The following is a 27839-nucleotide window of genomic DNA, read 5'->3' on the forward strand; positions in this document are numbered from 1 at the left end:
TGATATTGGGACAAAGCATCAAGATAATGAAACAGTTTGGGTGGAGATAAGGAATAATAAGGGAAAAAAAACATTAGTGGGCGTAGTATATAGGCCTCCTCATAGTTGCAACTCTGCTGGAAGAAGTATTAATCAGGAGATAGTCGGGGCATGTAATAAGGGAACAGCCATAATTATGGGGGATTTTAATTATCATATTAACTGGACAAATCAAATTGGGCAGAGCAGCCTTGAGGACGAGTTCATTGAGTGCATCAGGGATGGATTTCTTGAGCAGTATGTAACTGATCCTACAAGGGGGCAGGCAACCTTGGACCTGGTCCTGTGTAATGAGTCAGGATTAATTAATAATGTCCTAGTTAAGGATCCCCTTGGAACGAGCGACCACAACATGGTTGAATTCCATATCCAATTAGAGGGTGAGAAGGTTGATTCTCAAACAAGCGTACTGAGCTTGAATAAAGGAGACTATGATGGTATGAGAGCGGAATTGATTAAAGTGGACTGGGAAAATAGATTAAAGGGTAAGACGGTACATGAGCAGTGGTGTTCATTTAGGGAGTTATTTTACAACTTTCAAAATAAATATATTCCACTGAGGAAAAAAGGGTGTAAAAGAAATGACAGCCATCCGTGGCTAAGTAAAGAAATCAAGGATAGTATCCGACTAAAAACAAGGACATATAAGGTAGCCAAACTTAGTGGGAGGATAGAAGATTGGGAATTCTTCAAAAGACAGCAAAAAGTAACTAAAGGATTGATTAAGAAAGGGAAGTTAGATTATGAAAAGAAATTAGCAAAAAATATAAAAACAGATAGCAAGAGTTTCTATAGTTATATAAAAAGAAAAAGGGTGGCTAAGGCAAACATAGGTCCCTTAGAGGATGAGACCGGGAAATTAATGGTGGGAAACATGGAGATGGCAAAAATGCTGAACAAATATTTTGTTTCAGTCTTTACAGTAGAGGACACTAAGAATATCCCAACACTGGACAAACAGGGGACTCTCGGCGGGGAGGAGCTAAATACGATTAAAATCACTCAGGAGATGGTACTCAGTAAAATAATGGGACTCAAGGCGGATAAATCCCCTGGACCTGATGGCTTCCATCCTAGGGTCTTGAGGGAAGTGGCAGTAGGGATTGTGGATGCTTTGGTGATAGTTTTCCAAAATTCCCTGGACTCAGGAGAGGTCCCGGCAGATTGGAAAACTGCTAATGTAACACCGTTATTTAAAAAGGGTAGTAGGCAGAAGGCTGGAAATTATAGGCCAGTTAGCTTAACATCTGTGGTGGGTAAAATTTTGGAGTCTATTATTAAGGAGACAGTAACGGAACATTTAGATAAGCATAATTTAATAGGACAAAGTCAGCATGGCTTTATGAAGGGGAAGTCATGTCTGACAAATTTGCTTGAGTTCTTCGAGGATATAACGTATAGGGTGGATAAAGGGGAACCAGTGGACATAGTGTATTTAGACTTCCAGAAGGCATTCGACAAGGTGCCACATAAAAGATTATTACTTAAGATAAAAAATCACGGGATTGGGGGTAATATTCTGGCATGGGTGGAGGATTGGTTATCGAACAGGAAGCAGAGAGTTGGGATAAATGGTTCATTTTCGGACTGGCAACCAGTAACCAGTGGTGTTCCACAGGGGTCGGTGCTGGGTCCCCAACTCTTTACAATCTATATTAACGATTTAGAGGAGGGGACCGAGTGCAACATATCAAAATTTGCAGATGATACAAAGATGGGAGGGAAAGTAGAGAGTGAGGAGGACATAAAAAACCTGCAAGGGGATATAGACAGGCTGGGTGAGTGGGCGGAGATTTGGCAGATGCAATATAATATTGGAAAATGTGAGGTTATGCACTTTGGCAGGAAAAATCAGAGAGCAAGTTATTTTCTTAATGGCGAGAGACTGGAAAGTACTGCAGTACAAAGGGATCTGGGGGTCCTAGTGCAAGAAAATCAAAAAGTTGGTATGCAGGTGCAGCAGGTGATCAAGAAAGCCAACAGAATGTTGGCTTTTATTGCTAGGGGGATAGAATATAAAAACAAGGAGGTATTGCTGCAGTTATATAAGGTATTGGTGAGACCGCACCTGGAATACTGCATACAGTTTTGGTCTCCATACTTAAGAAAAGACATACTTGCTCTCGAGGCAGTACAAAGAAGGTTCACTCGGTTAATCCCGGGGATGAGGGGGCGGACATATGAGGAGAGGTTGAGTAGATTGGGACTCTACTCATTGGAGTTCAGAAGAATGAGAGGCGATCTTATTGAAACATATAAGATTGTGAAGGGTCTTGATCGGGTGGATGCAGTAAGGATGTTCCCAAAGATGGGTGAAACTAGAACTAGGGGGCATAATCTTAGAATAAGGGGCTGCTCTTTCAAAACTGAGATGAGGAGAAACTTCTTCACTCAGAGGGTGGTAGGTCTGTGGAATTTGCTGCCCCAGGAAGCTGTGGAAGCTACATCATTAGATAAATTTAAAACAGAAATAGACAGTTTCCTAGAAGTAAAGGGAATTAGGGGTTATGGGGAGCGGGCAGGAAATTGGACATGAAGCTGAGTTCGGATCGGTCAATGCCCTGTGGGTGGCGGAGAGGGCCCAGGGGCTATGTGGCCGGGTCCTGCTCCGACTTCTTGTGTTCTTTAGATTTGTGGTTGGGATCAGATCAGCCATGATCTTATTGAATGGCGGAGCAGGCTCGAGGGGCCGATTGGCCTACTCCTGCTCCAATTTCTTATGTTCTTATGTTCTTATGTTAGGATTGAACTATTTAGGTTGTGTCATTACTCTCAGACACCAGGATGAAGCTTTGGTCTGATTTATACTGTTTTCTCAACAGCCTTTAAGTTTCCCATACCACTAAAGCTGCTTTGTTGAGCCATGCTATGTGGAAGGAATGAGATGCAGTTAGGCTTAAAGTATAGGTCCACGGTTATAAAGGTCTGTTGGCTCCTTGATGTTTCATAATGTGTGCAATTTGGTTCTCAGCACTGTTCTCATACTCGTGGCTACATTAACAACCAAGTCCAAAATTGCGGCGGTTCTCTTACTGGAGGACACGTGCGATGCCCACCACATTCTCCAGTCACCTCAGAGGAGGGAAAATAACACCCTGTCAGACTAATATGTACAGGCTAAACTACTACTACTACTAGATTCCCATCCTTCAGCTCAGCAGCAATAATGGGGCCAAATGAATTCACTCCACTGTTGTCAGTGAACTAGCCTGGCCGCTTCAGTCATCTGTATGCCTTTCTGCAATAAGTCACCCTTGACGTTGTCCATCCAATGCTTCCTTGGTCTTCCTTGGCTTCTTGTTCCATGTACCTCTGTATGCAGGGCCATGAAAGGTATTCTAGCTGTTTCCATTCTTGAAACACGCTAAACTATTTGATCAAAATAAACTGAAGATTCAGAGAGGGTCTATGGATTATAAGGGTGCCATGCCCTTGATGTGAAAGCAGACCCTTTGAAGATTTGTCCTTAACAAACACACATTACAGCAAACAATTCACGATTAGTTCAGGAAGCAAGTGTTACATATGTTCATAACCTCCCAGTTATATTGTTTCTTTGTACCCAATAAAACAGGAAATTACAATTCGGTTTGCCCCCTTCCCCCCACTAAGTTGCAAGTAACAGATCCCACTTCTAGCTTTCTAGTTGCAAGCAGCATCTTCAGCTATGTGGATGACTGCAGAAGTAACATATAAAATACCCTTTCTCTTTTAAACAGCTTGTAATTTGACTAATTCCGGCTCAAAGTTTACTGGGACCCTGCAAGAAATGAATCTCTGAGCAGTTCAAGGACTCCATCTTGAAGTTACTACATTCAGCTTATCTAAGGTCATCAGTCCAGGAAGACCTGATAGTCTCTCCATCATCTGTTGATCAGTCTTTGTGTGAAGAAGAACTTCCTGAAATCAATTCTGGCTTGAAACTGGACTCCCTTGTCCGTCTGTCGTGATGTAATTTGAACTTGTGTTCTAGATTAACTTTTTCTATCCTGTTTACTACTTTAAATAAATCTATAAGGTTGTCTCCTTTCGAGGTCGAATAGATCAAGTTCCTCCAATCTTTCTTCATAATACAATCCTTTGATGCTTGGGATTGGTCCAATGGCTCATTGGAAAAGGAGAAGGCCACTCAGCCCCTCGAGCCCGTTCCGCCATTCAGTTAGATCATGGTTGATCTGTACCGCAAATCCATTTACGTGCCTTTGATCCATATCCCTTGGTACTCTTACCTAATAAAAATCTGTCCATCTCAGTCTTGAAAATTTCAATCATTCCAGCATCCATTGCCATTAGGGGGACAGAGTTTCAGATTTCCACGACCCTTTGTGTGAAAAAATACTTCCTGATTTCACATCTAAATGGCCTAGCTCTAATTTTAAGTTTATGCCCTCTTCTTCTGGATTCCCCTATCAGTGGAAATAGTTTCTCTGTATCTACCTTATAGAATTATTTTATAATTTTTGAACATGTCAATTAGATCACTGCTCAACGGCTAAACTCAAGGGAATACAAGTCAAGTTTATGCAACCTATCCTCATAATTTAACCCTTTTAGCCCTGGCTCTTCTCTGCACTGCCTCCAGGGCTTGAATGTCACATTTCTGACCAAAAGTGACCACAGCAGTCAAGGTGCCATCTGACCAGAGCACCATACAGTTTTAGCATGACATCCTCCAATTTGTACTCTAGGGTTTAAGTTCTGTAGTTCAGGATTTTATTTGCTGAATTCTGTGATAGTAAACTCAATACTTAAGATATCCTAACACCTCCAAATCTCACTCAAGTTCATCTTTAGCTTACTCAGCACCATTCACAGATTACCTGTGCCATCCATTTCTCCCTTCCGATGTGTTTACACTTATCATATTGAATCTGCACTATCTGAGATGAACACATTTACTTTTTCTGACTAACCCGACTTGTGGATCCTTGGTGTCTCTTCAGATTTGATTGATCCTCTCCTCCCCTCCTCCCTCCAAATTTGTATCAGCTGCAAATCTGATCAGTTTGCATTGAGCCGCTGCCTCTGAGTCAATAACGTGAATTACAACCAAAGCATTTTATCAAAGGGACACCCTTTTCATTATCAAGTGTTTGGTAATAAATGACAAAAAAGGCTTGCTACACAAGAAACACCAATATAACTTCTATCAAAACCTGGCATTACTTGCATATGACATTACCATGACATGCCTCTTTTGGGTAGATTTTGACTTTATGTTAAAAGAATCTATTCTTGGCCCCCACCTACTTCTCATCTACATACTACTCCTCGGTGACATCATCCAAAAACACAATGTCAGATTCCACATGCACACTGACAACACCCAGCTCTATCTCACCACCACCTCTCTCGACCCCTCCACTGCCTCTGATTTGTCACATTTCTAGTCTGATATCCAGTATTGGATGAGAAGAAATTTCCACCAATTAAATATTGGGAAAACTGAAGTCATTGTCTTCGGACCCTGCCACAAACTCCATTCCCTAGCCACCGACTCCATTCCCCCTCACTGTCTGAAGCTGAATCGGACTGTTCACAACGTCGGTGTCCAATTTGAACCTGGGCTGAGCTTGCACCATATCCTCTCCATCATCAAGACCGCCTACTTCCACCTCCATAATATAACCCGTCTCCGCCCCTGCCTCAGCTCATCTGCTGCTGAAACCCTCATCCATGTCTTTGTTATCTTCAGACTCGACTATTCGAATGCTCTCCTGGCCAGCCTCCCATCTTCCACCCTCCATAAACTTCAGCTCATCCAAAACTCTGCTGCCTGTATCGTAACTCGCACCAAGTCCCATTCACCCATCACCCCTGTACTCACTGACCTACATTGGCTCCCGGTCCTGCAATGCCTCAATTTTAAAATTCTCATCCTTGGGTTCAAATCCCTCCATGGCCTCACCCCTCCCTATCTCTGTAACCTCCTCCAGCCCTACAACCCTCTGAGATCTCTGCACTCCTCCAATTATTGCCTCTTGTGCATCCCCGATTTTAATCGCTTCACCATTAGCGGCCATGTCTTCAGCTGCCTGGGACCTAAGCTCTGGAATTCCCTCCCTAAACCTCTCTGCCTCTCTCCCTCTCATCCTTGTTTAAGTCACCTGTCTTAATATCTCTTTATGTGGCTTGGTGTCAAATTTTGACTGATAACACTCCTGTGAAGCGCCTTGGGACGTTTTTACTATATTAAAGACAAGTTGTTGTTGTGATAGTGTAAATCGGGTGACAGCCAATTCTGCAGCCCATTTCATATCTCTTCCGATTTTTATTTCCATTGACTACCCACTTTACACTATCGCACATAGTCAGTATGACCTCTTCTCCCCTAAACAAAAATAGTTTGTCAGATATATTTTTATGCGAGCAATGCCCCTTTGAAACCACGAGGAAAAGCAATTATGTTATGTGATATGGAGTACAAGACAGGATCATGGTGCAAACTATTAATTTGCCTCTTAATGGGCACAACATCACCACAATGTAGCTTCTCGGGCATTCTGCTCCAAGCTGCAAATGTATTTAAACATTTTAAAGGCACGTACATCTAACCCAGCAATTCATTGGTTCGGTGCAGTCAGATATGGTTACATCTGGCTAAATATCACAATCACCTCTTGCACCTCCGCTCAAGGTGGAGAAGAATTGTGTGGTTCAGTGTTTGTGGCACTGGTACGAGTAGCAACACTCCATCTGATTATATAGCACGTGGTTCCTGATTTTGCATCTTCTTCATACACGGCTAAATCACTACTGTTTTCCCTTCACATCAGATACAACAGTTTATTTAGGTTATACAAAGTCTAGAACTACAGTAACTTATTGTCTCCATGAATATAAAGTGTAAGCCTCTACACCGATGTCAATGGAAATGAAAATCACGCGCAGTGTAAACCGAGCTGCCGATTCGCCAGCGCCCGTTTTGTGCGACCCTCAGTTTATCGCCAGCAATCACTGACCTGCTGCACTCACCGCACCATCAAACCCTCACTGGTCTTATTCTAATTTATGCTAATATTCAAGAAAGGGATGTTCCAGCAAAGATTAAATACTTATAACTGGTAGGAAAAGTCAGCGCGAGGGAGAGCAGTACAAAGGGAATTTGGGTGTGCACTGTGTCATACAGCTTTGCAAGCCAGCAAAAAAGTACGGTCTTGAGCAATGATCCACACAAATATAATACCCCGCAAATAGACCGTCAGCACGTGTGTCAAGCAAGTCAAGAGAGGGTGCTTCAGGTCAGTAACCAGATCTAGAGTGGGAGTGCCGGAATGTTGTGCTAATCAGATAGTCACATTTCTCGCCAGGATTTAATGTTTAAAGCCGGCAGCATTTGCCAATGAATTTACTTTAAACATCGCAGGTTCTGAGCACCAGTAATTACTCAATCCTCTGGATATCTGCTCTCAAACAGCTGGTCTGATGACTAATTGCCAAGTGTTAAACTTCTGTTCTTCTCACTATGCAGTGGCTGCGGGGTTATAGTATGCGATTTGTGAATGTCCGAACTGGTTGGGGGTTAATGGATCCATCAGGTGTAGCAGACGCTGGTATGTCTGGCGTGCACAGCCTCTGTCATTCATCACAATCCAGGGTGTTGACTTGTCAACTTTCTATCAGCAATGAACACTATTGGAGTCTGTTGAGGGAACTCACACTTCTTGTGAGAAAGCGCCTGTAGCCATAAAGGGAATAGACACCAAGTAATAATGTGTTATTACCATTTCCTAATGTGTGCCGTAAACCGGAGTTTAATTATCTTATCTAATATCCACATAGTTTCATTAATATAAGAATATTTAAGTTTGGAAGTGTTAGTGAGGGTCAGCAGCAGTTGTGCCACCTAGAGTGTACACAGCCAGACAGTAACTTTCAACACCTAGCTGGGAATCACCTACAAAAAGATGAGTCAGATAGACACAGACACAGGCGGATAGCACTGAGTCAAGCGGAGACACAGGTGGATAGCACTGAATCAGACAGAGACACAGGTGGATAGCACTGAGTTAGACACAGGTCAGGTAACTGAGTCAGATACAGGCTGAAAGCACTGAGTCAGACATAGACAGGCGGATTGTACCGAGTCAGGCAGTTGCATTGACCAAGTACCTAGTCTGACAATTAGATCAATAACAGAGTCAAACAGACAGAGACAGGTGGATAGCACTGAATTGGACAGACTCCAGAATAGACAAATAGCAGAGTCAGACACAAGCTGATAGCACTTACACAAACACAGGTATGAATGTATAACACTCAGATACACAGAATCATAGGGTTTTATTAATCTCCCATAAAATGCAGCTGATGATAAGGAGAATATTTAAATATCATGCGTGCTCAGCAGAGTTGTACCCAGGTGAAAACTGAACATTTAAGTAGGACGGAAGCTGTTTGAGTTATGCTCCAGAAAAGTACTGAAAATTAATTGGACAAGAATAATAACTAATGAACAAACCCTTGAAAGAAGCAGAGAGGAGCGATGAGGTTGATTATAATGAGATGGATGACGTTCCGTGGGCACACTATTAGGGAATCACAAGGAAAGTTGTTGGTTTGTTACAGTCTGGGTAAGTTGACTGCAGGTGAAAAGGCTAGATGATGGAATGGAATGGGCAGGTGTAATATCAGGGGCTGACCTGTGCAGAGAACAGAAACTATGCAGTGCAACCTGTAGAGCAGAGAAGGTGCATAAAAGGACAGGTGCTGGAGCCAGCTGCTGGCCTGTCGATTGTATTTAAGTGTGTTCATTCTTTTCTTCCTGAAGCTGATTGAGGTGATACTCTGCGGCAGATTTAGTAATCCCATCCTTGAGCCAGTGGATCTGCAGCACTCAACGCCCTGCTGATTACGGACAAGTCAACCGGAAGGGGAAGACCTGTCATTGGGGGTTGGCATTCTTCCCACTCAGCTCCAGATAATGCTGCAAGTGAATGCCCTAATGTTTTAGGGTGATTGAAGCTGGACAAGCATTGGGAAGTCTACCAATGCTCTGTGCTAGTCAGCTGTGTGGTTTTAGCTGGTTTAACCCCAGCAGTAGCCTTTTGCACACTTGTTGGTCTCCAAACCTTGGTTCTTGCCAACTTGTACCTAAGAGTATGGTGGTGTAGTTGTTATATTACTGGGCTAGTAATCCAGAGGGCTGGATGTGAGTTCAAATCCCACCATAGCAGTTTGAGAATTTGAATTTAGTTTTTTAAAAACCTGGAAATTAAAAAAAACTGGTACCAGTAAAAGTAACCATGAAGCTGTCAGATAGTTGTAAAAACCCAACTGGTTTACTAATATCCTTTAGGAAGGGAAACCTGCCATCCTTACCTGGTCTGGCCTTTGTGTGGCCTATATTGTGTACCAGCCTTGGCTCAGTGGTAGAACTCTCACCTCTGAGTTAGGAGGTTGTGGGCTCAAGCCCCACTCCAGAGACTTGAACACATAATCTAGGCTGACAATCCAGTGCAGTACTGAGGGAGTGCTGCACGGTCAGAGGTGCCATCTTTCAGATGACATATTAGGGAAACCGAGACCCTGTCTGCCCTCTCAGGTGGATGTAAAAGATCGCATGGCACTTTTTGAAGAATAGCAGGAGAGTTCTCCTGGTGACCTAGCCAACATTTATCCCTCACCCAACACCGCCAAAATCAGATTATCTGGTCATTTATTTTGTTGCTGTTTGTGGGACATTGCTGTGCACAAATTGGCTGCTGCGTTTCCTACATTACAACAGTGGCTACACTTCAAAAGTTCTTCATTGGCTGTAAAGCACTTTGGGATGTCCTGAGGTCATAAAGAGTGCTAAATAAATGCAAGTCCTTCTTTATATGTGACTCCGGTCCCATACTAATGTAATTGACTCTTAACTGCCCTCTGAGGTTGCCACTCGGGATAGGCAATAAATGCCGGCCTTGCCAGCGACACCCACATCCCGAGAATGAATAAGAACAAAAGTGCTGGGGACTGGATAAGCGGGTGTGTCACTAGGAGAAAAGTGAGTCTCCCTTTTAGGCTAACAGAAACTAGTTAGGTGGATTGTTCAATAGTTGGGGTTCGAGACCGTTGGACATGGCTGCCTGAGGCAACAAGTGGAACACGTGAATCTGTTTACAGCCAAGTGATCTGCCTTCGACTCCAGGTTTGAAGTCCGAAGACAGAGTCCAGAAGCTGATTTATTGCTAATGCAACTCAATAACAGATTACAGCAATTTTCAGTCCATTGTGATTTAACACCCTTCACATTAATGAAAACGTCTACAGTCCAAACTCTGCTTCCAAAACACATATAAGAATTAAACCACCTTTTGTGTTTAACAGTAATCACAAGGGAATGAAAAAAACTCAGGCTCAGGGAATCTCTGGTTAATAATCTTAGGACCTGCCATTTTACAATTTCCCTCCTCACCTCAAGTCCCCTGCACTCACCATCATTGAAAATACGAATGCCACGATGTTGATAGGATAAGACGGACAGAAACAGGAGAGTATGGTGAGGAAAATATGTTTCCGAGGCATTCCTTCCTGAGGCGCTTCATTGTCAGTGTCAGCCTCTGGACTCCCCTCTAAAGATCGCTGCAGGTCCGACTTGACGACCGCCTGAGACATGAGGGGGGTTTGAAAGAGGCGTTCTCGGCGCTGGGCTCCTTCTCACACTGAGGGCTCGGCTGCCCGACAAACTCACAGCTAGTCAGCACTGACCTAATTTTATAGGGACACCCAGCCTGGAGCCACAGACCCCATCTCCGCCCCAGCCAACACTGACCACTGCCTACCGGTCAGCTACTAGTAACTGCCGATCGGTAACCCTCTTAGCCTGATGTATATTGCCTTCAGTAACAAGATTTATTCATATCTTTATTCATATTCTGTAATAACGGGGTTTATTAATCTCTCACCCCCTGTAACTAATGTTTATTAATCTCTCACCCTCTGTAACTAGTGTGTATTAATCTCTCACCCCTGTAACTAATGTTCATTAATCTCTCACCCTCTGTAACTAGTTTTAATTAATCTCTCACCCTCTGTAACTAGTGTGTATTAATCTCTCACCCCTGTAACTAATGTTCATTAATCTCTCACCCTCTGTAACTAGTGTGTATTAAATCTCTCACCCCTGTAACTAATGTTCATTAATCTCTCACCCTCTGTAACTAGTGTGTATTAATCTCTCACCCCTGTAACTAATGTTCATTAATCTCTCACCCTCTGTAACTAGTGTGTATTAATCTCTCACCCCTGTAACTAATGTTCATTAATCTCTCACCCTCTGTAACTAGTGTGTATTAATCTCTCACCCCTGTAACTAATGTTCATTAATCTCTCACCCTCTGTAACTAGTGTGTATTAATCTCTCACCCCTGTAACTAATGTTCATTAATCTCTCACCCTCTGTAACTAGTGTGTATTAATCTCTCACCCCTGTAACTAATGTTCATTAATCTCTCACCCTCTGTAACTAGTTTTAATTAATCTCTCACCCTCTGTAACAGTGGGGTTATTAAATCAGTTATCCATTATCTGTGACAGTGGGGTTTATTAATCTTTTACCCCCTGTAACAGTGGGGTTTATTAATCTATTACCCCTCAGTAGCTGGATGTATTAATCAATTAAACCTCTATAACAGTTGGGTTTATTAATTTTTTACCCCAGTAACTAGTGTTTATTAATTTCTTACCCCTGTAACAGAGAAGTTTATTAATCTCTTACCCCCTGTAATAATAGGATTATTAATCTCTTAGCTGGCCTCTCCAGGAGAGCTGGTAAAAGGAGCTGGTAACAGAGGTTGGTCTGAGGGAAGCTATGGGTTGGAGATATTGAGCTGGATGTGCCATGCTAAGAATCCTTCTATTCCTGCTATATATAAATGATCTCATGTCAGTCTCAAGTCAATATAGTTTAACTTTCAGGACACACAAAGCTGGTGCTGGGGGTGGGTGGGGTCAATGACAGTGGACTTGAAGGAGATAGCCAAGTTCATAGGCTCTTAGAATGTTACAGCACAGGGAGAGGGCCATTCAGCCCATCAAATTGGTGCTGGCATTTTTCTAAACATGCGCCACCTAGTCTAATTCCACTCTCCTGCTCCCTCTAAATATCCTTTTATATTCCTATTTCCGAAACATCGATTTAATTCCCTTTTAAAAGTATTGATGGACTCTGCTTCAACAATGGCAGAGAATTCCACATTCTCATCACACTCTATGTTAAGAATTTTTTTCTAACCTCCCTTTTAATTCTTTTTGTGATTATCTTGAATTTAGGGCCCCTTGTTCCATCTCACTCACCAGAGGAAACAATCTCTCCCATTTACCTTATCAGAACCCTTCATAGTCTTGAAAATCTCTAGCTGTTCACCCCTCGATGTTATTAACACTAATGAAAAAAGCCCTAACTTCTCAAGTCTTTCTTTATAACTATAACCCATCATCCATGGTAACATTCTAATGAATCTACACTGCCCCCTTTTCCATTGCTTTTATATCCTTCCTATAATGGGGTGCTCAGAATCTTACAAATGGAACTCAATAGGGTTTGCAGTTGGGATGATGAATGGGACATGCAATTCAAGATGGACAAATGAAGGTACTGCATATTGGAAGTAAAAAGAGAAGGCCTGTGCCCCCATGGGTGAGATAGAACCTACTGAGAGGGAAGTGCAAAAAGACTGAGGGGTATTCACAAACTTTTTGCTCATTGTGTTCAAATGATGTGAGGCAGCAATTAGCAAAGAAAATAGGTGGCTGGGTTATAATGCAAAATCAGTTCAATTCAAATCCCCAAAAGTTGTGCTCAATCTGTATAGTGCCTTGGTTAGGCCACAGCTCAGGTACTGCATACAGTTCTGGTCACCAGGACATCTATACCCTGGAGCAGGGGTGTCAAACTCATTTTCTATGGTAGGCTTGATCCAATATCCTGGCACTTGAGATGGGTCCCATTCAGCAAAAGTTACTAAAATAGAAATAGATGAAGATAAACTACATTGGTACTTATTTTCATTTAGATTTTATTTACTACTACTGCTGCTCTCCGATACCTGGCACTTCTTAGCTTGAACCATTGCATCATCATTTGGAGCAAATGACTGGGGAGAGGCCTGTCTTGGATTAAAACATGAGGACCACTTGTCACTCCAGAACTTTTTGCCCCAACCATTAAACCTGGAAGTGAATTCCACAGCCTCACTACTCTCTGTGTAAAGAAGTTTCTCTTGATCATAGTTCTAAATCTCTTACATTTATCTTGTATCTATGGCTCCTCGTCTTGAGCCCTCAACCACTGGAAACAGCTTGCTTCTATCTACCCCATGTGTCTTTCATCCTTTTAAACATTTCTATTATATTGCCCTGGAATATGTGTTCAATATGAGAAAATTGAGTCCTAACAGAAAGGGCACAAAGTGAGAATGGTCCTGAGACTAAGCCACCTACCAATTCTGGTCAGAAATGCACCTGTCTTGTTTGACTTCCTGTACTCCTAATCTGTAATACAACCACAACTGGCTGCCTTAGTGATTATTAACTATAAGCCACAAGCACACAAAACTCTCTGTTGCAAGCATTATCTCTGGGTCCTCCACAGTGGGGAGGAAAACTGCAATAACAGGGGAAAAGAAGAGCCCTTCCTTCCCATGGCAATCTGCATGCTTTACTTTGTAACCTTTACTGTTCAAATAAAGTATCTTCCTTCTGGCTTTTTTCAAGGTTTCTTTGGATGACTTATTTTTCCAGCTTGGTGTGACTATTGACAATGTGACCAACCTGCATTATCGGTGACATTGCAACTACTGTTGACACCACAACATGGCCCTGCATTGTGCTATTGACACGGCACAACTTAGGGTTAGTGGTTATTGGTTAGGATTGGGGCTAGTAGTTAGGGTGTTAGGCTTAGGGTTAGAAACCACTATTGACAACGCTATTGTCACTAGACACGTCATTTTTCATTTCATGGTTGTTTTTATCTCATGCAGAGGAGTCACAAAACTGGCTCATGAACTGCTCATGCAAGGAATCTTCTGGCCGAGCCTGATTTCCTCCCTTCTTCCACATTTCTCATAGAAAAAGACATCAGGGACATCGGATTTTGGTACAAGAACAGGCGGATCTGGGTGTTGAACTGGATACATCCAATCATTGGCCTGCCTAAAAAAGGCTTCTGACAATAGCTTGTCAACAGGCCCCACCAGTCACCATCTGATTCCACCATCATACCTTCACCCATTACCCGCCTTTTACCTTCACTAGACCTGGTTTCGCCACCATGCGCATTCCCCACACAAAGGCAGTCTGATTCCCATTTTATAGTCTCAGTGTAAGTGGTCCCTGGATTTGGTCTGAGAGAGAAAGCTCCCTCCTCCTCCCAGTCCACTTCACTCAACCGGCTTTTGATCTTTTTTCTCAGCTTTCTTTTTTCGGCCTTGGTGTTTTGCTCCTTTCTCAGATGGGGCGAAGCTGAACCTCTCTCCCTCGAACCCCCTCTGCTTTTCCATTTCCCTGCTCCGCCTTTTATCATCAGATATACCAGACTTTAAAAGGGCATTTAACCGCAGGGCAGAGGATCACGAAGCCCCGCTGCAGAGCGTGTGAAGGCGAATGAAGAACGGGCACGAGCTGAGCGCTCAAAACCCAACGGGAAAAGCGCGAGCGACTGGAGAGCGCGGGAAACAGCGCGCGGCAAGAAGGGATGGGGGGGGGAGGGGGAGGCGAGGAGCCCGGAAAACGCCTCAGACCGTCGGGGAATACTGACTTTAGAAAGTTCGAGTGCTCCAAATTCAACAGTCAAGGTTTCGGGAGTGGGGGGGGGGGGGGCACTCGGGAAAATTTCCCGATAACCAGTCCGCTTCTGAGGGGAAGCCCGCGGACCTAGAGACAGTATGGAGGACAGGAATGAGGCCGGATCCGCAGGGTCAGAGGAACAGCTGCGAGAAACGCTGTCGGCTCTTCAGCCTCAAAAAAGACACCTGAGAGAGAACCTGATAGAGGGGATCTACCGTTCTCAGGAGCTGGAGAAAGGAACCTCAGAACTAAACTAACGGAAAGGGCAGGACAAGAGGACACAGGATCGGAGTTATGAAGGGCAAATTTTGGACAGATGTGAGGAGCTATTTATTTACCCAAAGGATATCAACAGCTGGAATGGGCTACCAGGAAGCAGTAAGGCTCACCTACCAAACTGTTAGACAGGGCGATGGGAGGATGGTAATTCATGGAAGGTTTGTGAGCACAGAATGGCCAATCACAGATCTCACCCTTTATTCCAACGATAAACTGAGTTGGTAAAGAAAAAGAACTTGCATTCATGTGGTGCCTTTCACGAACTCTGGACGTCCCAAAGCCTTTACAGGCAACGAAGTAGTTTTGAAGTGTAGTCACTGTTGTATTGTAGGAAATATGGCACCCAATTTGCGCACGGCAATGTCCCACAAACAGCAATGTGATAATGACCAGATAATCTGTTTTAGTGATGTTGGTTGAGGAATAAATATTGGCCAGGACACCGGGGAGAAATCCCTGCTCTTCTTCGAAATACAGTAGTGCCATGGGATCTTTTAAGGTGTTCAAGTCTCTGGAGTAGAACTTGACTCACAACCTTCTGACTCAAAGGCCAAATTGCTACCACTGAGCCACAGCTGACAAACTAAAATCTCTTCTGAAGTTGTACTTTTTGAACAATCAGACACTGAAATGTCATTTAAAACAGATTTTGATGAAAACACAATTATATTTTTATAAACATAAAACTTGTTTAATTGTTAACATTTTGGTTATATTGAAATGTAGCAAATGGTGAAACAGGTTCTAGCCCCGAGCTGGCGTGTGTATTTGCTGCACGCATCTGCACTTACTGTCACTCAAGGATTTACAATGTCGATCTCAGCCCCTGAGTCGGGTGACATGCGATCCCTTCCCGGCTGACGTCCAGCCAAACTCTGCCCCGGATAGTGCTGATCTAGGAAAACACATTACAGGCTGTTAGGGCATAGCTACCTTGCGCAAGATCCGGCAGCCACCCAGCAGGTCCCCTCATTGGTCAAGCAAGAGGCAGTGGATCCTAAACAATGCAGTGGGTGATACCTCCAACCTCTGCTGGACATTAAATCAGAGCAGGGGACTTCACTTGTTTTGCTGAACTGCTGCGAGTCCTCCGTAAACTGCAGAACAACATTAGCCCTATTTTTAAATAAACCGATAGGGGCTGCCCCAGTGTCACTAACAGAAAGGGAACTGCACAAGTGCCACCATTAATATAATTAAACTTAAAATCTAATTAAACTAAAATAAATTCGCAATTTAAATCACAACATTGGTGAAGCAGGCTGGATTCAAATCTCTTTTCATGCGGTTTAACGTTGGGATTGGAATTGATGTTTTAGCAGGGAATGCCCCTGTTTACTAAAAAGTGCAGCTTTTATTAAGTATAGTGATGAAATGGAGCGTGCATTAAATAGAGGATCCAGTATGAAGAGCACGGTTCCAGTATCAGGCTAATAACTTGTTAGTAATTAAGTTCAGATGATAACATATTGAGCTGCGGCCTTGGATGAGATTATTTTCCTGCCAGCATTCCCACACTCTCTCCAATATAGACCATACATGTCATTTTATTGGCTGTCAGGGGCTTTAGGGCATCCTGAGAATATAAAAGGCATTATGATCTGGAATGCACAGTCTGAAAGGGTGGTAAAAGCAGATTCAATAGTAACTTTCAAAAGCGAATTGGATACATACTTGAAAAGGGAAAAAATGCAGGGCTATGGGGAAAAAGGGGAGTGGGACGAATTGGATAGCTCTTTCAAAGAGCCGGCACAGATTCGCTGGGCCGAATGGCCTCCTGCGGTGCTGTATGATTCTATGAAAAACTGAGGGATTTCTTTAATTGGAAATGTTGCCTACATAACAGTCACTATACTCTAAAAAATAATTAATTGTGTTAAGTGCTTTGAGACATTTGAACTAAGCGATAACACGCTAGGTAAAATACCGATTTGTTATAATTTTATATTCTGCTTAATGTGAATTTGTTACTTCTCTGTATTTCGTTCTTACGCTTTTTCTTTCAGCGATCTGTGTGACCTTTAATTACTGTGCTTATCTCAAGCATTCCTGGTCTGTGATTGATGGCCCGTCAAACACGTTGTAGCCCAGAGATCACGGTCATCAATGTCTGTTGACGGACACTTAACGCCGTCGTAGGACAGACTTTTGCCTCCTACTTTAGTGGAGATATTAACTCATTCAAAATAAAAGGGCAGAGGAGATTCACACGAGCACACTGTCCGCGAACATCGGCAACGATAGTTTCTAGCTTTATGTCATGGAATAGTGAAACCATGTCAAAAAACAAAAATATTAATAGGTTACCCAGGAAAGAAACTTAAAACAGTGTAACTTCCGCAAGAAACTTAACTGATCTACAAATATAAACATCTAATAAATAAGATTTATAATGAAAAAAATCGTCTCATTTTCTCTGATTGTTTATTTCTTATCATTGACAGTTGTTCACTGCACTCGGTGAGATGTCACACAGGGTCACCACAGGGCGACGTTGAGCCCGTTCAGCTGCCAGCTGACCCAAGTTCAACAGCATGCAAGTTCCCAGCTGGGAGTTGACAACTTGCAGCTCCACAAAATAGTAGATGGTGACCGAAGGGAATAAAAGTCCAGCAGGTGAGGAAAATAAATCAGAAACGGATATTTCCTTAGATTTTCCAAAGAAGTTATTCTCCCCATTGAAAGTGATGTTCGACAGTTCCACCACAGCCCTCCGCTATCTTGTCCGGGAATTCTTCCTTCGGGCGAGAGTTTGGGCAGAGAGTGCGGGTGAGCTATTTGACAGGAGAGGGATCATAGATGAAGTTGAACCTGAGCTCGCCCAGCCACTCAGGAGGGCAGAGTTCGGCTCGGTTTCCTCCAGTGTCGCAACAAAGTGGCCATTTAATATGTGCGTGACTGAAGAGCGATTTTGAGTATCCCAGCCCAGTCCAAACTTGTGTCATCTGCTGCCCATACACAAGTACTCTCCAGCACGGCTCGCTTTAAATGATCAGGCTGTGGTTATCCTTAGGCCAGCGGTGTTGAAGACTAACTTGACAGAGGTTAGCTAACTCAACACACACTGGGATCAAACCTTGGACTGTACGTTTGAATGCCACATTCATAGTGCATTTAACCACTACGGCATCCACTGTCAATATCTCAATCAAAAACACAGGTGAAAAACTCGCAAATGCAAAAACATACAGACAACGCCTCAGCTCCCCGTCTGCATTCCTCTTTATTATTACAGTGGCTCTGAGACAAACACACTTTATAGAAATATCTGTTTATAGAGCTTTTCAAGCTCCGTACAAGACAGGACTATAAAAAAGGCAGCAGCATTTTTACTAAAAAATAAGCATTTGTATAATGTGTCTCTCTTCATATACAAATTAAACAGTAAACTGTATTTCATTTACAAATAATCTATACTGTTATGAAACCTTTTCAATATAGAAAAAAAATCCAAGCTCTATATTATATACAGCAAATTTAAGCCACTCAGTGACATTCATAGCTTCTCAGCAGTGAGATGCTCTTCAGCTCCGCACTCTGGTGGGAATTTATTCACAACACATGAGCTGTTCACAATCCTGACTAATATCATAAACTATGGGTTCTGAACAGGGAAACCCCAGCAGCTAACTGGCTCCTCGGGCACTGTGGCCAGCTGTTTCTTCGGAACACTGCAACCAGCTGTTTCTGCATTTGTTCCCTTTAATTGGGTTGGTTTGACACTGGGCTATTCAGCTCCTTTTGTCAGTAAGGCTGTTATACAATGTGTGTTGTGAGATAAGAGTACTGGCTGAGAGGACAAAGGGTGCACAGACCGTGGTCCACTTTAATCTAGGTATGAGTCGTTGCTCTGTGTTTTCTGGACCAGATAGGAATAGTGGTGATATTGTAAGAGTTGTTCCTTTCAGTGGTGCTGGGAATTGCTTCTGGTTGCTTATGAGGTTAAAGGTGGAATGGATGGAAGTCTGGCTTTTGAATGGCTAGGTGAGATTGTCATGTCCCCGATTCTCCTACCCCTGACTGCCATCCCTTTATCAAGTGCAGAAAAGGTACAAATCTGTTAAATGTCAGACCCTGTGCCAAGGAGGGCTAATACTTTTAAGGCAGTGACCCAAAAAACAGGCTTAGAAGACATTGTAAAGCACAAGAGTGAAGCTCAGACGGCTGATTTACAATTTCTGAACCGCACTCTGAACAGTTTAGCTCTTATAGCCACCTTGTGACTATTACAAGGGCCTAGATAGTTTGTGGGAATCTAAGAGTGCCATGCAGGTCCCGGCAGATGACTAGAAAGTATCTTATGTATACTGAAGGTAACAGTGCATCGGTGGCGATTTCACAATCAATATAACTCAAAATATATTTATTATTGCACAATCATAGTTGATGCTGTCAGTCTGCCACTAATACACAATATCAGTAACTGCGCTGAGACACCAATTCTTATTGATACAGGAGCCTAAAGCAGGGGAGCAAAGGGTTTAAACACTATACAGTGGCACAGCAGGTGATCTTGCAGTATATTGTGGGACAGTCTATATGTCCTAGTCTGGGTCTGTACAGATTGCTTGGCTTGCAACTGTTAAGACTGGATTGCTGTCCTTTTGATCAGCTGTGTATCCATGTTAAAGTGTTCAGTCCCAATGGTGTCAGTTCTCAAAGAGCATCAGAATTCACAGAAAAATATTCTCTCTCCAGTTTTCTGCACTCTGCTCCTGAAAGTGCTGATTCACACAGAGGTACAGTTCCATCCTCCATTTTACTTTTGACATGCAAGCCCAGACAGGCTATTGAGCCACAAGAACATCACAGCTGAGCCCTATCCTATCCTCGCCTCTATCCGCAAATGCAAACTTTTCAGCAGGAGTCAATAAATAGCGACTAGGAGCAACTGATTTTCTCCTCCCTGGGCTAGGGCACTGAGGCCAAGTGAACCGCCCCTTACAGCTGCCCTAACTGACATTCGTTAGCTTAGGAGAGTGCGGAGACTGAACCTGGAACCTTCCTGCTCTGCACAGCTCATTTTCACATCTGACATTGCATTTGAGCACTGAGCTACCAACGAACAAAATGTTCTCCAAGGATGGAAAGGATTCCATAACTGGGTCTCAGAACAAGGTGTAAAAAAAAAGTACAGAATCAGTGACCCGCACATGACCAGAGTTTTACTTGTCCAAACCCACTGTGCCGATCATTTGTATTTCACCAGCCAGCCCATGTTCTACAAAATCAGATAGCCAAATCTTAATCCACAGCCCATTACATGGGCACACACTGAATACACTTTGCTGTAGAGGCACAATGCATTACTCCACACTATTTTGTACTGTACTGATCAGGCACATGGTCCACCTTTGGACACTACACTACATACTGTACCTATTATCCTAACTACAGTCAATTGGCAACGTATCCCAGATTATAGTGCTCAGCCACACAGTGCCCAGCACCATACTATGCTGCATAGGCACACGGTAAACTCCTGTACAGGCACACTTTGTATTACCCCACAATAATATTCACAGTGTGCTATCCCACCCACACTGTACCATACAGGCACACACTGCCCAATGACATTATTTTGTACAGGCATAGTAGACTACCCCATCCTGTAGCATACAACATACTCCAGGTCTCATGCTACATTGTACAGCAGATGGCGCCGCTGTGCCATACAGTATTGCAGTGGCCAATAGCACACAACCTCACCCTACAAACACACAGAACACCATTCCATACAATAGTGAGCTGACAGTCGGTGGATTATCTCACATTACAACATAAAAGCACATACCAAATATGGTGCACTAGGGAACACTATAGGCTTGAGGCACACAGTACACTAGCCCACACCACAGTGGACATGCACAGTTTATTTTTCTACATATACATACACATGGTGCATTATAACACACACACACACAACTGGAAAGGCATGTGGTACACTATACTGCACAGGTACAGAGTGCACTATCCTATATTATGCTGTGTAGGCAGATAATACACAAATCCAGCAATATATTGTTCATGTGCTTTGTCCTATACCAATCCTAGAGAATACTGTACAAGGTGTAATGTCCCATATTGTATTATATAGGCACATGTGCATTATCCAGCATCATACTATACAGGCTAACAGTGCACCATCACATATTATATGGCACAGAAATGGTGCACTGACACTATACATGCCCATTGCACATTAGGCCACGGCTCTTTATAGGCACACAATGCACCACTCAGCACCATATCAATAATGCACAATGTATGTCATTCATACTATGGTTTACAGGCACATGGTACATAGTCACACACTCTACTGCACAAACAAAAGGTGTACTATTTGCATCAAGCATGTACACAACACTTCATTCCACACAATTCTTCACATGTACACTATCCCACATTATTACACTTGTGCCCGTATACTTATAGTGCATTATACGACACTATTCTTTACACACACAGCACAAGCTTACACTTTCAAGCACATGATGCATGATTCCACATTGCTGAATAGGCACACAGTCTGCTTTCTCAACCTATATCCTACACTATACTGCACAAGCACACAGCCTCTAACTATACCATACTCATTGAACCATCTTACACTACACTATCCAAGCACACATTCTGCTATCTCAACCTAAATCACATACATTGGATCGTTATACTCTGCAGGTGTAAAGTCCACAATCTCAAACTATACCATACACCCTGTGCCATCCAATACCTATGTAGTGCATTATCCCACACAATTCTTGTACTAGCCAACGCTTTACACAGATACAATGCACACTGTGCTGATACACAGTGCACTATCCTATATTGTATTGAACAGGCACAAAGTCTGCTATCTCAACCTACATTATACCTTGTACAATCTTACACTATACAGTACAGGCACACAGCCCACTAAACTGGATATGGCTCTGTATCAATCACTTCACTGTAAGTTAAATAAAGGTAGAGGACACTAAAAATACACAACATGTCCATCAGCATCTGAACAGAGAAAAGGCAGGTTAACGGGTGATTTTGCAATCTGATGCCGACAGGAACCGCTTAATGGGAAATCGTGGGTGTGCATTTAGTGATTTTCAGTCCATTAATTTTACCTTCATTAATAAAGGGAAAATCACAAGCTGTGTGTCTGCGATTTGCCAAGATGTGCACCCAGCTACCAATGCTCCTAGCTGGCAATGCCCAGTTACAGAATCACTTTTAAAGTTTCAGGTAAAGAGCCCTCATTAGTTTTGACCAAGGGTCTCCACTCAAAACATTAACCAGTCTTTTTTTTTCAGGTGCTGACAGACATCCTGTGTACTCCTGGCATTTTCTGTGTTTTTCGGGTTCCCAGCATTCGTGACATATTTCGCGCACAAACATCAACCATGATCCCACACTGTGCTGTACAGGGATATGGTGCAGTACAGGGATTGTACTGTCTTAACACTTTATACTCACACAGTGCCCTCACACATTGAACTGGTACCTGATGTTATTCTGTGGAGATTGCATTATGGAGCAATTTATACAAACACAAAATACACTCTAGTACTGTACTGGTGCACAGTGCGCTCTCTCACACTATATTGAACAGGCACGAGTCGCATTGACACTGCATTCTACAGGCACACAGTGAACTGCCCACGCTACACATGCACATGCTGCATTATTCCATATGAATCTTCATAGGTGCACTGCTCACAGGGTGCTGCACAGCTACTCACTCACTATGGATGCACATGATTTACTGTCCCACATGATTCTTTAAAGGCAAACAGTCCAACCATATCAAATAATACTGTACATTCAGTCCTTCACTATACATATGGATCTGACATTCTTCAATTCCTATTTCTTGTAAAATTAGTTTTTTGTGAAAATAATTGAACCTTTCAATATGATTTGTTTTAACCCATGTTATATACAGTACGGTCATGCAATGTTCCACGTACGAGAACCTTTGCCAAAGAGTATTTGGGCACCAGTTACAGCAGAGAACGTCTCCAGTAACAAGGCCATCTAACTTAGCCTGCATCATTCAGGGTTTGTTCCACTGTGCTACCCTGCCGGCCCTTTGCTTCTGAATTCCCAGCGTTCTCCCCAATTCATCATGTTTATTGGGGAGGACCCCACATTGGACTAAAACTATCAGCCCAACCAGAACTTCAGTATAAATAACTGCCTGGACTGAGACTGTCTGAGCAAAAAGAAAAGGCCCCCCCCCCCCCCAAAATAAATGGCCTGAATCAGGCCAAATGTAAGCAGGCGAATGGAAACATCGCCTGAGCCGAGGCAGAAAGAGTTTCCTTCCTAATTCAATGAAACACTCTTTATACAAAGAATCTCTTAAAGCCCTCCCAACTCCATACTGGCTCCTTTAATAATTACAAAGAAAATTAATTCTTCTTGAAAAATGAGAAGAGACGTTTCCCTTCTGCCCCAATGACCTCTTCTCTGTTACGTTCCAGTCTCACTGAGGAGCTGACTTTGTGTCTCGCGCTGCAGCCGTTCCTGTAGGATTGTGCTGGCGGACGACACTCTTTCTGTTGTTTGTCCATTAGCTGCTGGTCAATGACCCTGTGCATGTCATCCTGCGGGAAAAGGAAGGAATGGGAGTTAGCGTTAGCCACACATTTACAGTTACACTGACAATGGTCAAACAAAACGTTGTTGCAAGCTACATCTGTGTGCTGTGCATATACAGGTAGGAGTGGTACATTTACAGCTGTGGGACTGTGGCACAAAATGCAATGTACATACTGAGGTCAGTACTGAAAGGACGGCGGGGGAAGGAAAAAGATGAGCGGTGAGGGAAAGGTCACAACTAACCACAATGTATTTCCAGCACTGAGGCATAGGAGGGTCAGGTGCTGTCCACTGAGAGGGGAGGAGGGTTGTGCAAAGGAAGATTAGGGAGCATCAGTGCTAAGGGTGGAGAAGGGGAGCATAGTGTAGCATCTGTGTTGAGGAAAGGACAGTCAGGACCAGGAAGGGAGCAGGAAAGTGGGTCAATGTCAAGGCAGGGAACAGTTAGTGCTGATGTGGAGACAGTACAGAAGAGGATTCGAGCAAACAAATCATCTGGTCCTCAATACATCCCTATTACAGGGCTATCACACTCAGTCTGGAGTCTCACTTCAAGGTCATGGAGCGAGGCAGGTTTAGAAATAACTATTTTTGTAAACAGTCACTTTACTTGATATAACGGAGTAATAGTTTGTGTCACATTTCCAGAATCTTTTTCTGGCAAATTTTGAATTTCCAGTGAACAACAATTCAGAGAACTCGAAAGCTGACTACCAGAAACCTCCCTGGGAATGATCAGAAATGTTTCCAGCTGTGAAAGGATTCAAACATGAAAATCTGTTGTATGTTCTTGCTTTCAATTGTAACTGGTGTTTTGGGTGGTGAACACAGTATCTGATTCAGGCACAATGCATTCTGGGTCAAACACAGTGCGAAGGACGTTAGTTGGAAGGGTATGGATACAATCTGGGTGTAACCCCAGCCACGTGCAACAGGGACTACATGCAATATGGGTCAGACATAGCATGAAGGACATTGTACAGAAGGGGCTTGTGGAATTATTACTCTAAATACAGGTCCATTCACTAGTCAGAAATGAACCTTAGTGGAATTAGCTGTTGTGATCTCCTGGAAAATGAGACACTTGTCTACCAAAGCAGTCTGCAATGAATATCAGAACAATGGCACCATGTTTCTGTGCTGTGATATTAAGGCTGAACAGGTGAGAAAGAAACAGTGATAAGAGATTGTTCTGATGGTCATATGCCAAGCAATCATTTGACCTTCTGCAATGCCCAACTGCTGCCTGCAGTGAACCTGTAAAGCTAAGGTTCACTCTGCCCTGCAGCTATGAATATCACATGGAGCATGATTAAATGACTCATTGGAAATGGCTGAAGAAGTGCGCACAGTGTGAGAATGGAAAACTCAAAACCCAGGAACAGTCAAAGATGAGGAATAGATGGAATGGGGAAACATTCTGACAAGTGGATGGGGTGAGATGTCAGTGAAAGCTCACCTCAGAGACAGGAGGGGGCTTACAATAGTCTGCTTGTACAGTAGCTGGGAAAGGCCACTAGATGAGAAACCAGAGGAGCCAGATAGTGAAAAGCCCTGAGGAAGCAAACTGCAACAGGAGAGAAGAGAGGGAAGAAAACACAAAACACTGAAGCAATAAGAACAAAAGCATTCCTCTGTTGGACTACTTCTATTAAAGTGATACTTGGGGCAGAACAAATATGGATACCTACCATGGTGATTAGATCACACAATACCTACCTACGACACTGATCCCACCATAAAGTATTCACCTCAAAATACCTATACCCACCCAGCTGATACCCATACCACCCAGAGACTACCCTGCTACAGATACTGTTGAGGGGTCCCAAGGTGATGCCACCATATCCATACCTGCTGTGGTTCCCAGTTCCCAGAGGAGAAATTTCTTCACTCAGAGGGTGGTGAACCTGAATTCTCTACCACAGAAGGCTGTGGAGGCCAAGTCACTAAATATATTTAAGGCAGCACCAGATAGGCATCAAGGGGCATGGGGAGAGAGCAGGAATATAGTATTGAGATAGAGGGTCAGCCATGATCATATTGAATGGCGGAGCAGGCCCGAAGGGCCGAATGGCCTACTCCTGCTCCTATTTTCTATGTTTCTATACTCAGAGACACTGAGAAAATCAAATTAAGTGTCTGACTATACAAATACATCCACTTAAGAGAATTCCCTGTTTAACAGGTTCTAACTCAGAATCTCTGAAACCTTCCCCCATTACTTTCAAAGCGTTTCCTTACAATTTATATAATGATAGCGTCCTGTTCAGTCTCAACTCCCATTCCTAGAAACGTGCCAGTAAAAAGAATGAACTATCAGGTATTTAAATCAGGTCGTGAGCAGGAGTGAAGTGATTCGTGTTATACTTATAAATTCATATTTCAAATGTGGGTGCACAAAGTGTGGAAGAAGCTTATTCATTCCAGCCCCTGGTTACAATATTTATTTATTCAGCTGCAAGATTCAGCGCCTTACTTACAGCAAGAACATTAGAATTTAATTACTTGTCACAGAAATGATTACTGGGATTAGGACTTATTGTGACATTTTAATGTATATTAATTTTTATTTTGTAATCTTTTGCACCCTCTCTCTCACCCAAGAGTCCTTTCCTTAGATTCCCATGCAGCATTCAAAATAAGATGCCATTTTGAGCATTCAATTCTATTAAGGTTCTATAAAATACAGTGTTGGTAGGTTTTTTGATTGTGGCTAGAGCTGGGGAAGAGGGAGGGAAGGAGAGGGAAAGGTATCAGAAGCATTTCCAACCCTGCCTTCACGTGATGTCCACACACACACTTTCTAGGAGGAATCATTGGCTAGCAAGCAGAAGCACAAACCCTGGCTGATACTTACCCTCCCTACCCAATAGGTTTTGTAAATCTGCACTGTTATACAATTGAGTGCTCAAAATGGCAGCTAATTTTGATTGTTGCATTGGTATCTAAGGAAAGAGCAATACTGTCCGACCAACATCTAGGCGTTAAAACATCGCTTCACATTGTCCACTGAATGGCTAGCATTGATAAAAGCCTACTTAGTGCAAGTAGAGAATCATTCTCAATGCCATTGAACAATGCTCAGGTGAAAACTAGCACCCCATTCAATCTCCCTAATCTCCCCCTCATCGCCAAGTTCTGCTCTTCCACATCATCTGTATTGTTACATTTGTCCAGAGCCCTAAGCACAATATTGAATTTAATTATGCAGTGATCGCTAATGTTCTTGGATGGCAGGTCATGGATTGCAATTAGTCATGCTACCCAACTTTTAGCACTTCAAAACTGCATTGACTTTTGGCCATCTTTAGAATGAGATACTTCAATATAGTCCTGTACTGATTCAGCCAGAGATAACCTTCCAACTTATGTGGGAAAATGGAGCAGAATCTGGGCATCCATAGGTCCTCATTACAGCTTGTGACCATTCTGGTCCAACATTGTTGTTGAAAGTATAACTAGAGTTTCTACTTGATGATATTCTGCACACACTCCCCAATAGTTAGCTTGAACACATCCATAAAGCTTGAAAAAAAATGAGACTTGGCCAACATAAATCACTGCAATCCCTGTCCTGCCATCTGAAACCATTAGCAATCTCTGCATAATTAAATTCAATATTGTATTTAGGGCTCAGGATAAACATAACAATATAGATGATGTGGAAAACCATAACTTAACAATGGGAAGGAAATTAGGGAGATTAAATAGCAGGCTATTTTTTTCCTCCCCAAAAGGCTACTTCAAGCAATGTGGAAAGTCCATCCTTACAAAAAAAATAGGATGATCTAGAGTACAATGACTGACTAAAGAGGTCAAATTTATCCTAAAGATTGGGATTTATAATTATAAAAACATGCAAGGAATCACAGTTAGGAAGACTAGAAGTAAGTTGAGGATAACTAAAATAAAAAACAAAAGCAGTAACAGCAAAATAGATAGGCAGATTACTTATTAGCACAAATTAGAATTAATCATTTTTAGCCACTTACAAAAGAGGTAGTGTGTTAAAGACTGGACAGGTCTTTTAAAGGATAGTTAGATAGCAATACTGTGAGGAAATCAAAAAACTGCAAATGTGCTATGTTAAGGGGGCAATTTTAACCTAACCCGCCTGGCGGGAAACTAAGAGGATTGGATCAGCCACCCAC

The 27839-nt window shown here is 42.8% G+C and overlaps 2 protein-coding genes and 1 pseudogene across 2 annotated transcripts in view; all 3 read right to left on the reverse strand.

Moving 5' to 3' along the window:
* The window catches only part of LOC137342021 (transmembrane protein 233), a 43195-nt gene extending 31625 nt beyond the window's left edge, over nt 1-11570 (reverse strand). The window contains exon 1 of the mRNA XM_068005624.1: nt 10459-11570. Coding sequence (XP_067861725.1) covers nt 10459-10638 — 180 coding nt within the window. The 5' untranslated portion in view covers nt 10639-11570. The remainder of the gene's footprint in view (nt 1-10458) is intronic.
* Nucleotides 11571-14024: 2454 nt separating this feature from the next.
* Nucleotides 14025-23118, reverse strand: LOC137342432 (PHD finger protein 23A-like; annotated as a pseudogene).
* A 278-nt stretch (nt 23119-23396) lies between these two features.
* LOC137342350 (BICD family-like cargo adapter 1) overlaps nt 23397-27839 on the reverse strand; it is a 69842-nt gene continuing 65399 nt past the window's right edge. The window contains exon 9 of the mRNA XM_068006285.1: nt 23397-23690. Coding sequence (XP_067862386.1) covers nt 23496-23690 — 195 coding nt within the window. The 3' untranslated portion in view covers nt 23397-23495. The remainder of the gene's footprint in view (nt 23691-27839) is intronic.

Source organism: Heptranchias perlo, chromosome 25 (genome assembly GCF_035084215.1).
Source record: "Heptranchias perlo isolate sHepPer1 chromosome 25, sHepPer1.hap1, whole genome shotgun sequence".
NCBI classification, from domain to species: domain Eukaryota; kingdom Metazoa; phylum Chordata; class Chondrichthyes; order Hexanchiformes; family Hexanchidae; genus Heptranchias; species Heptranchias perlo.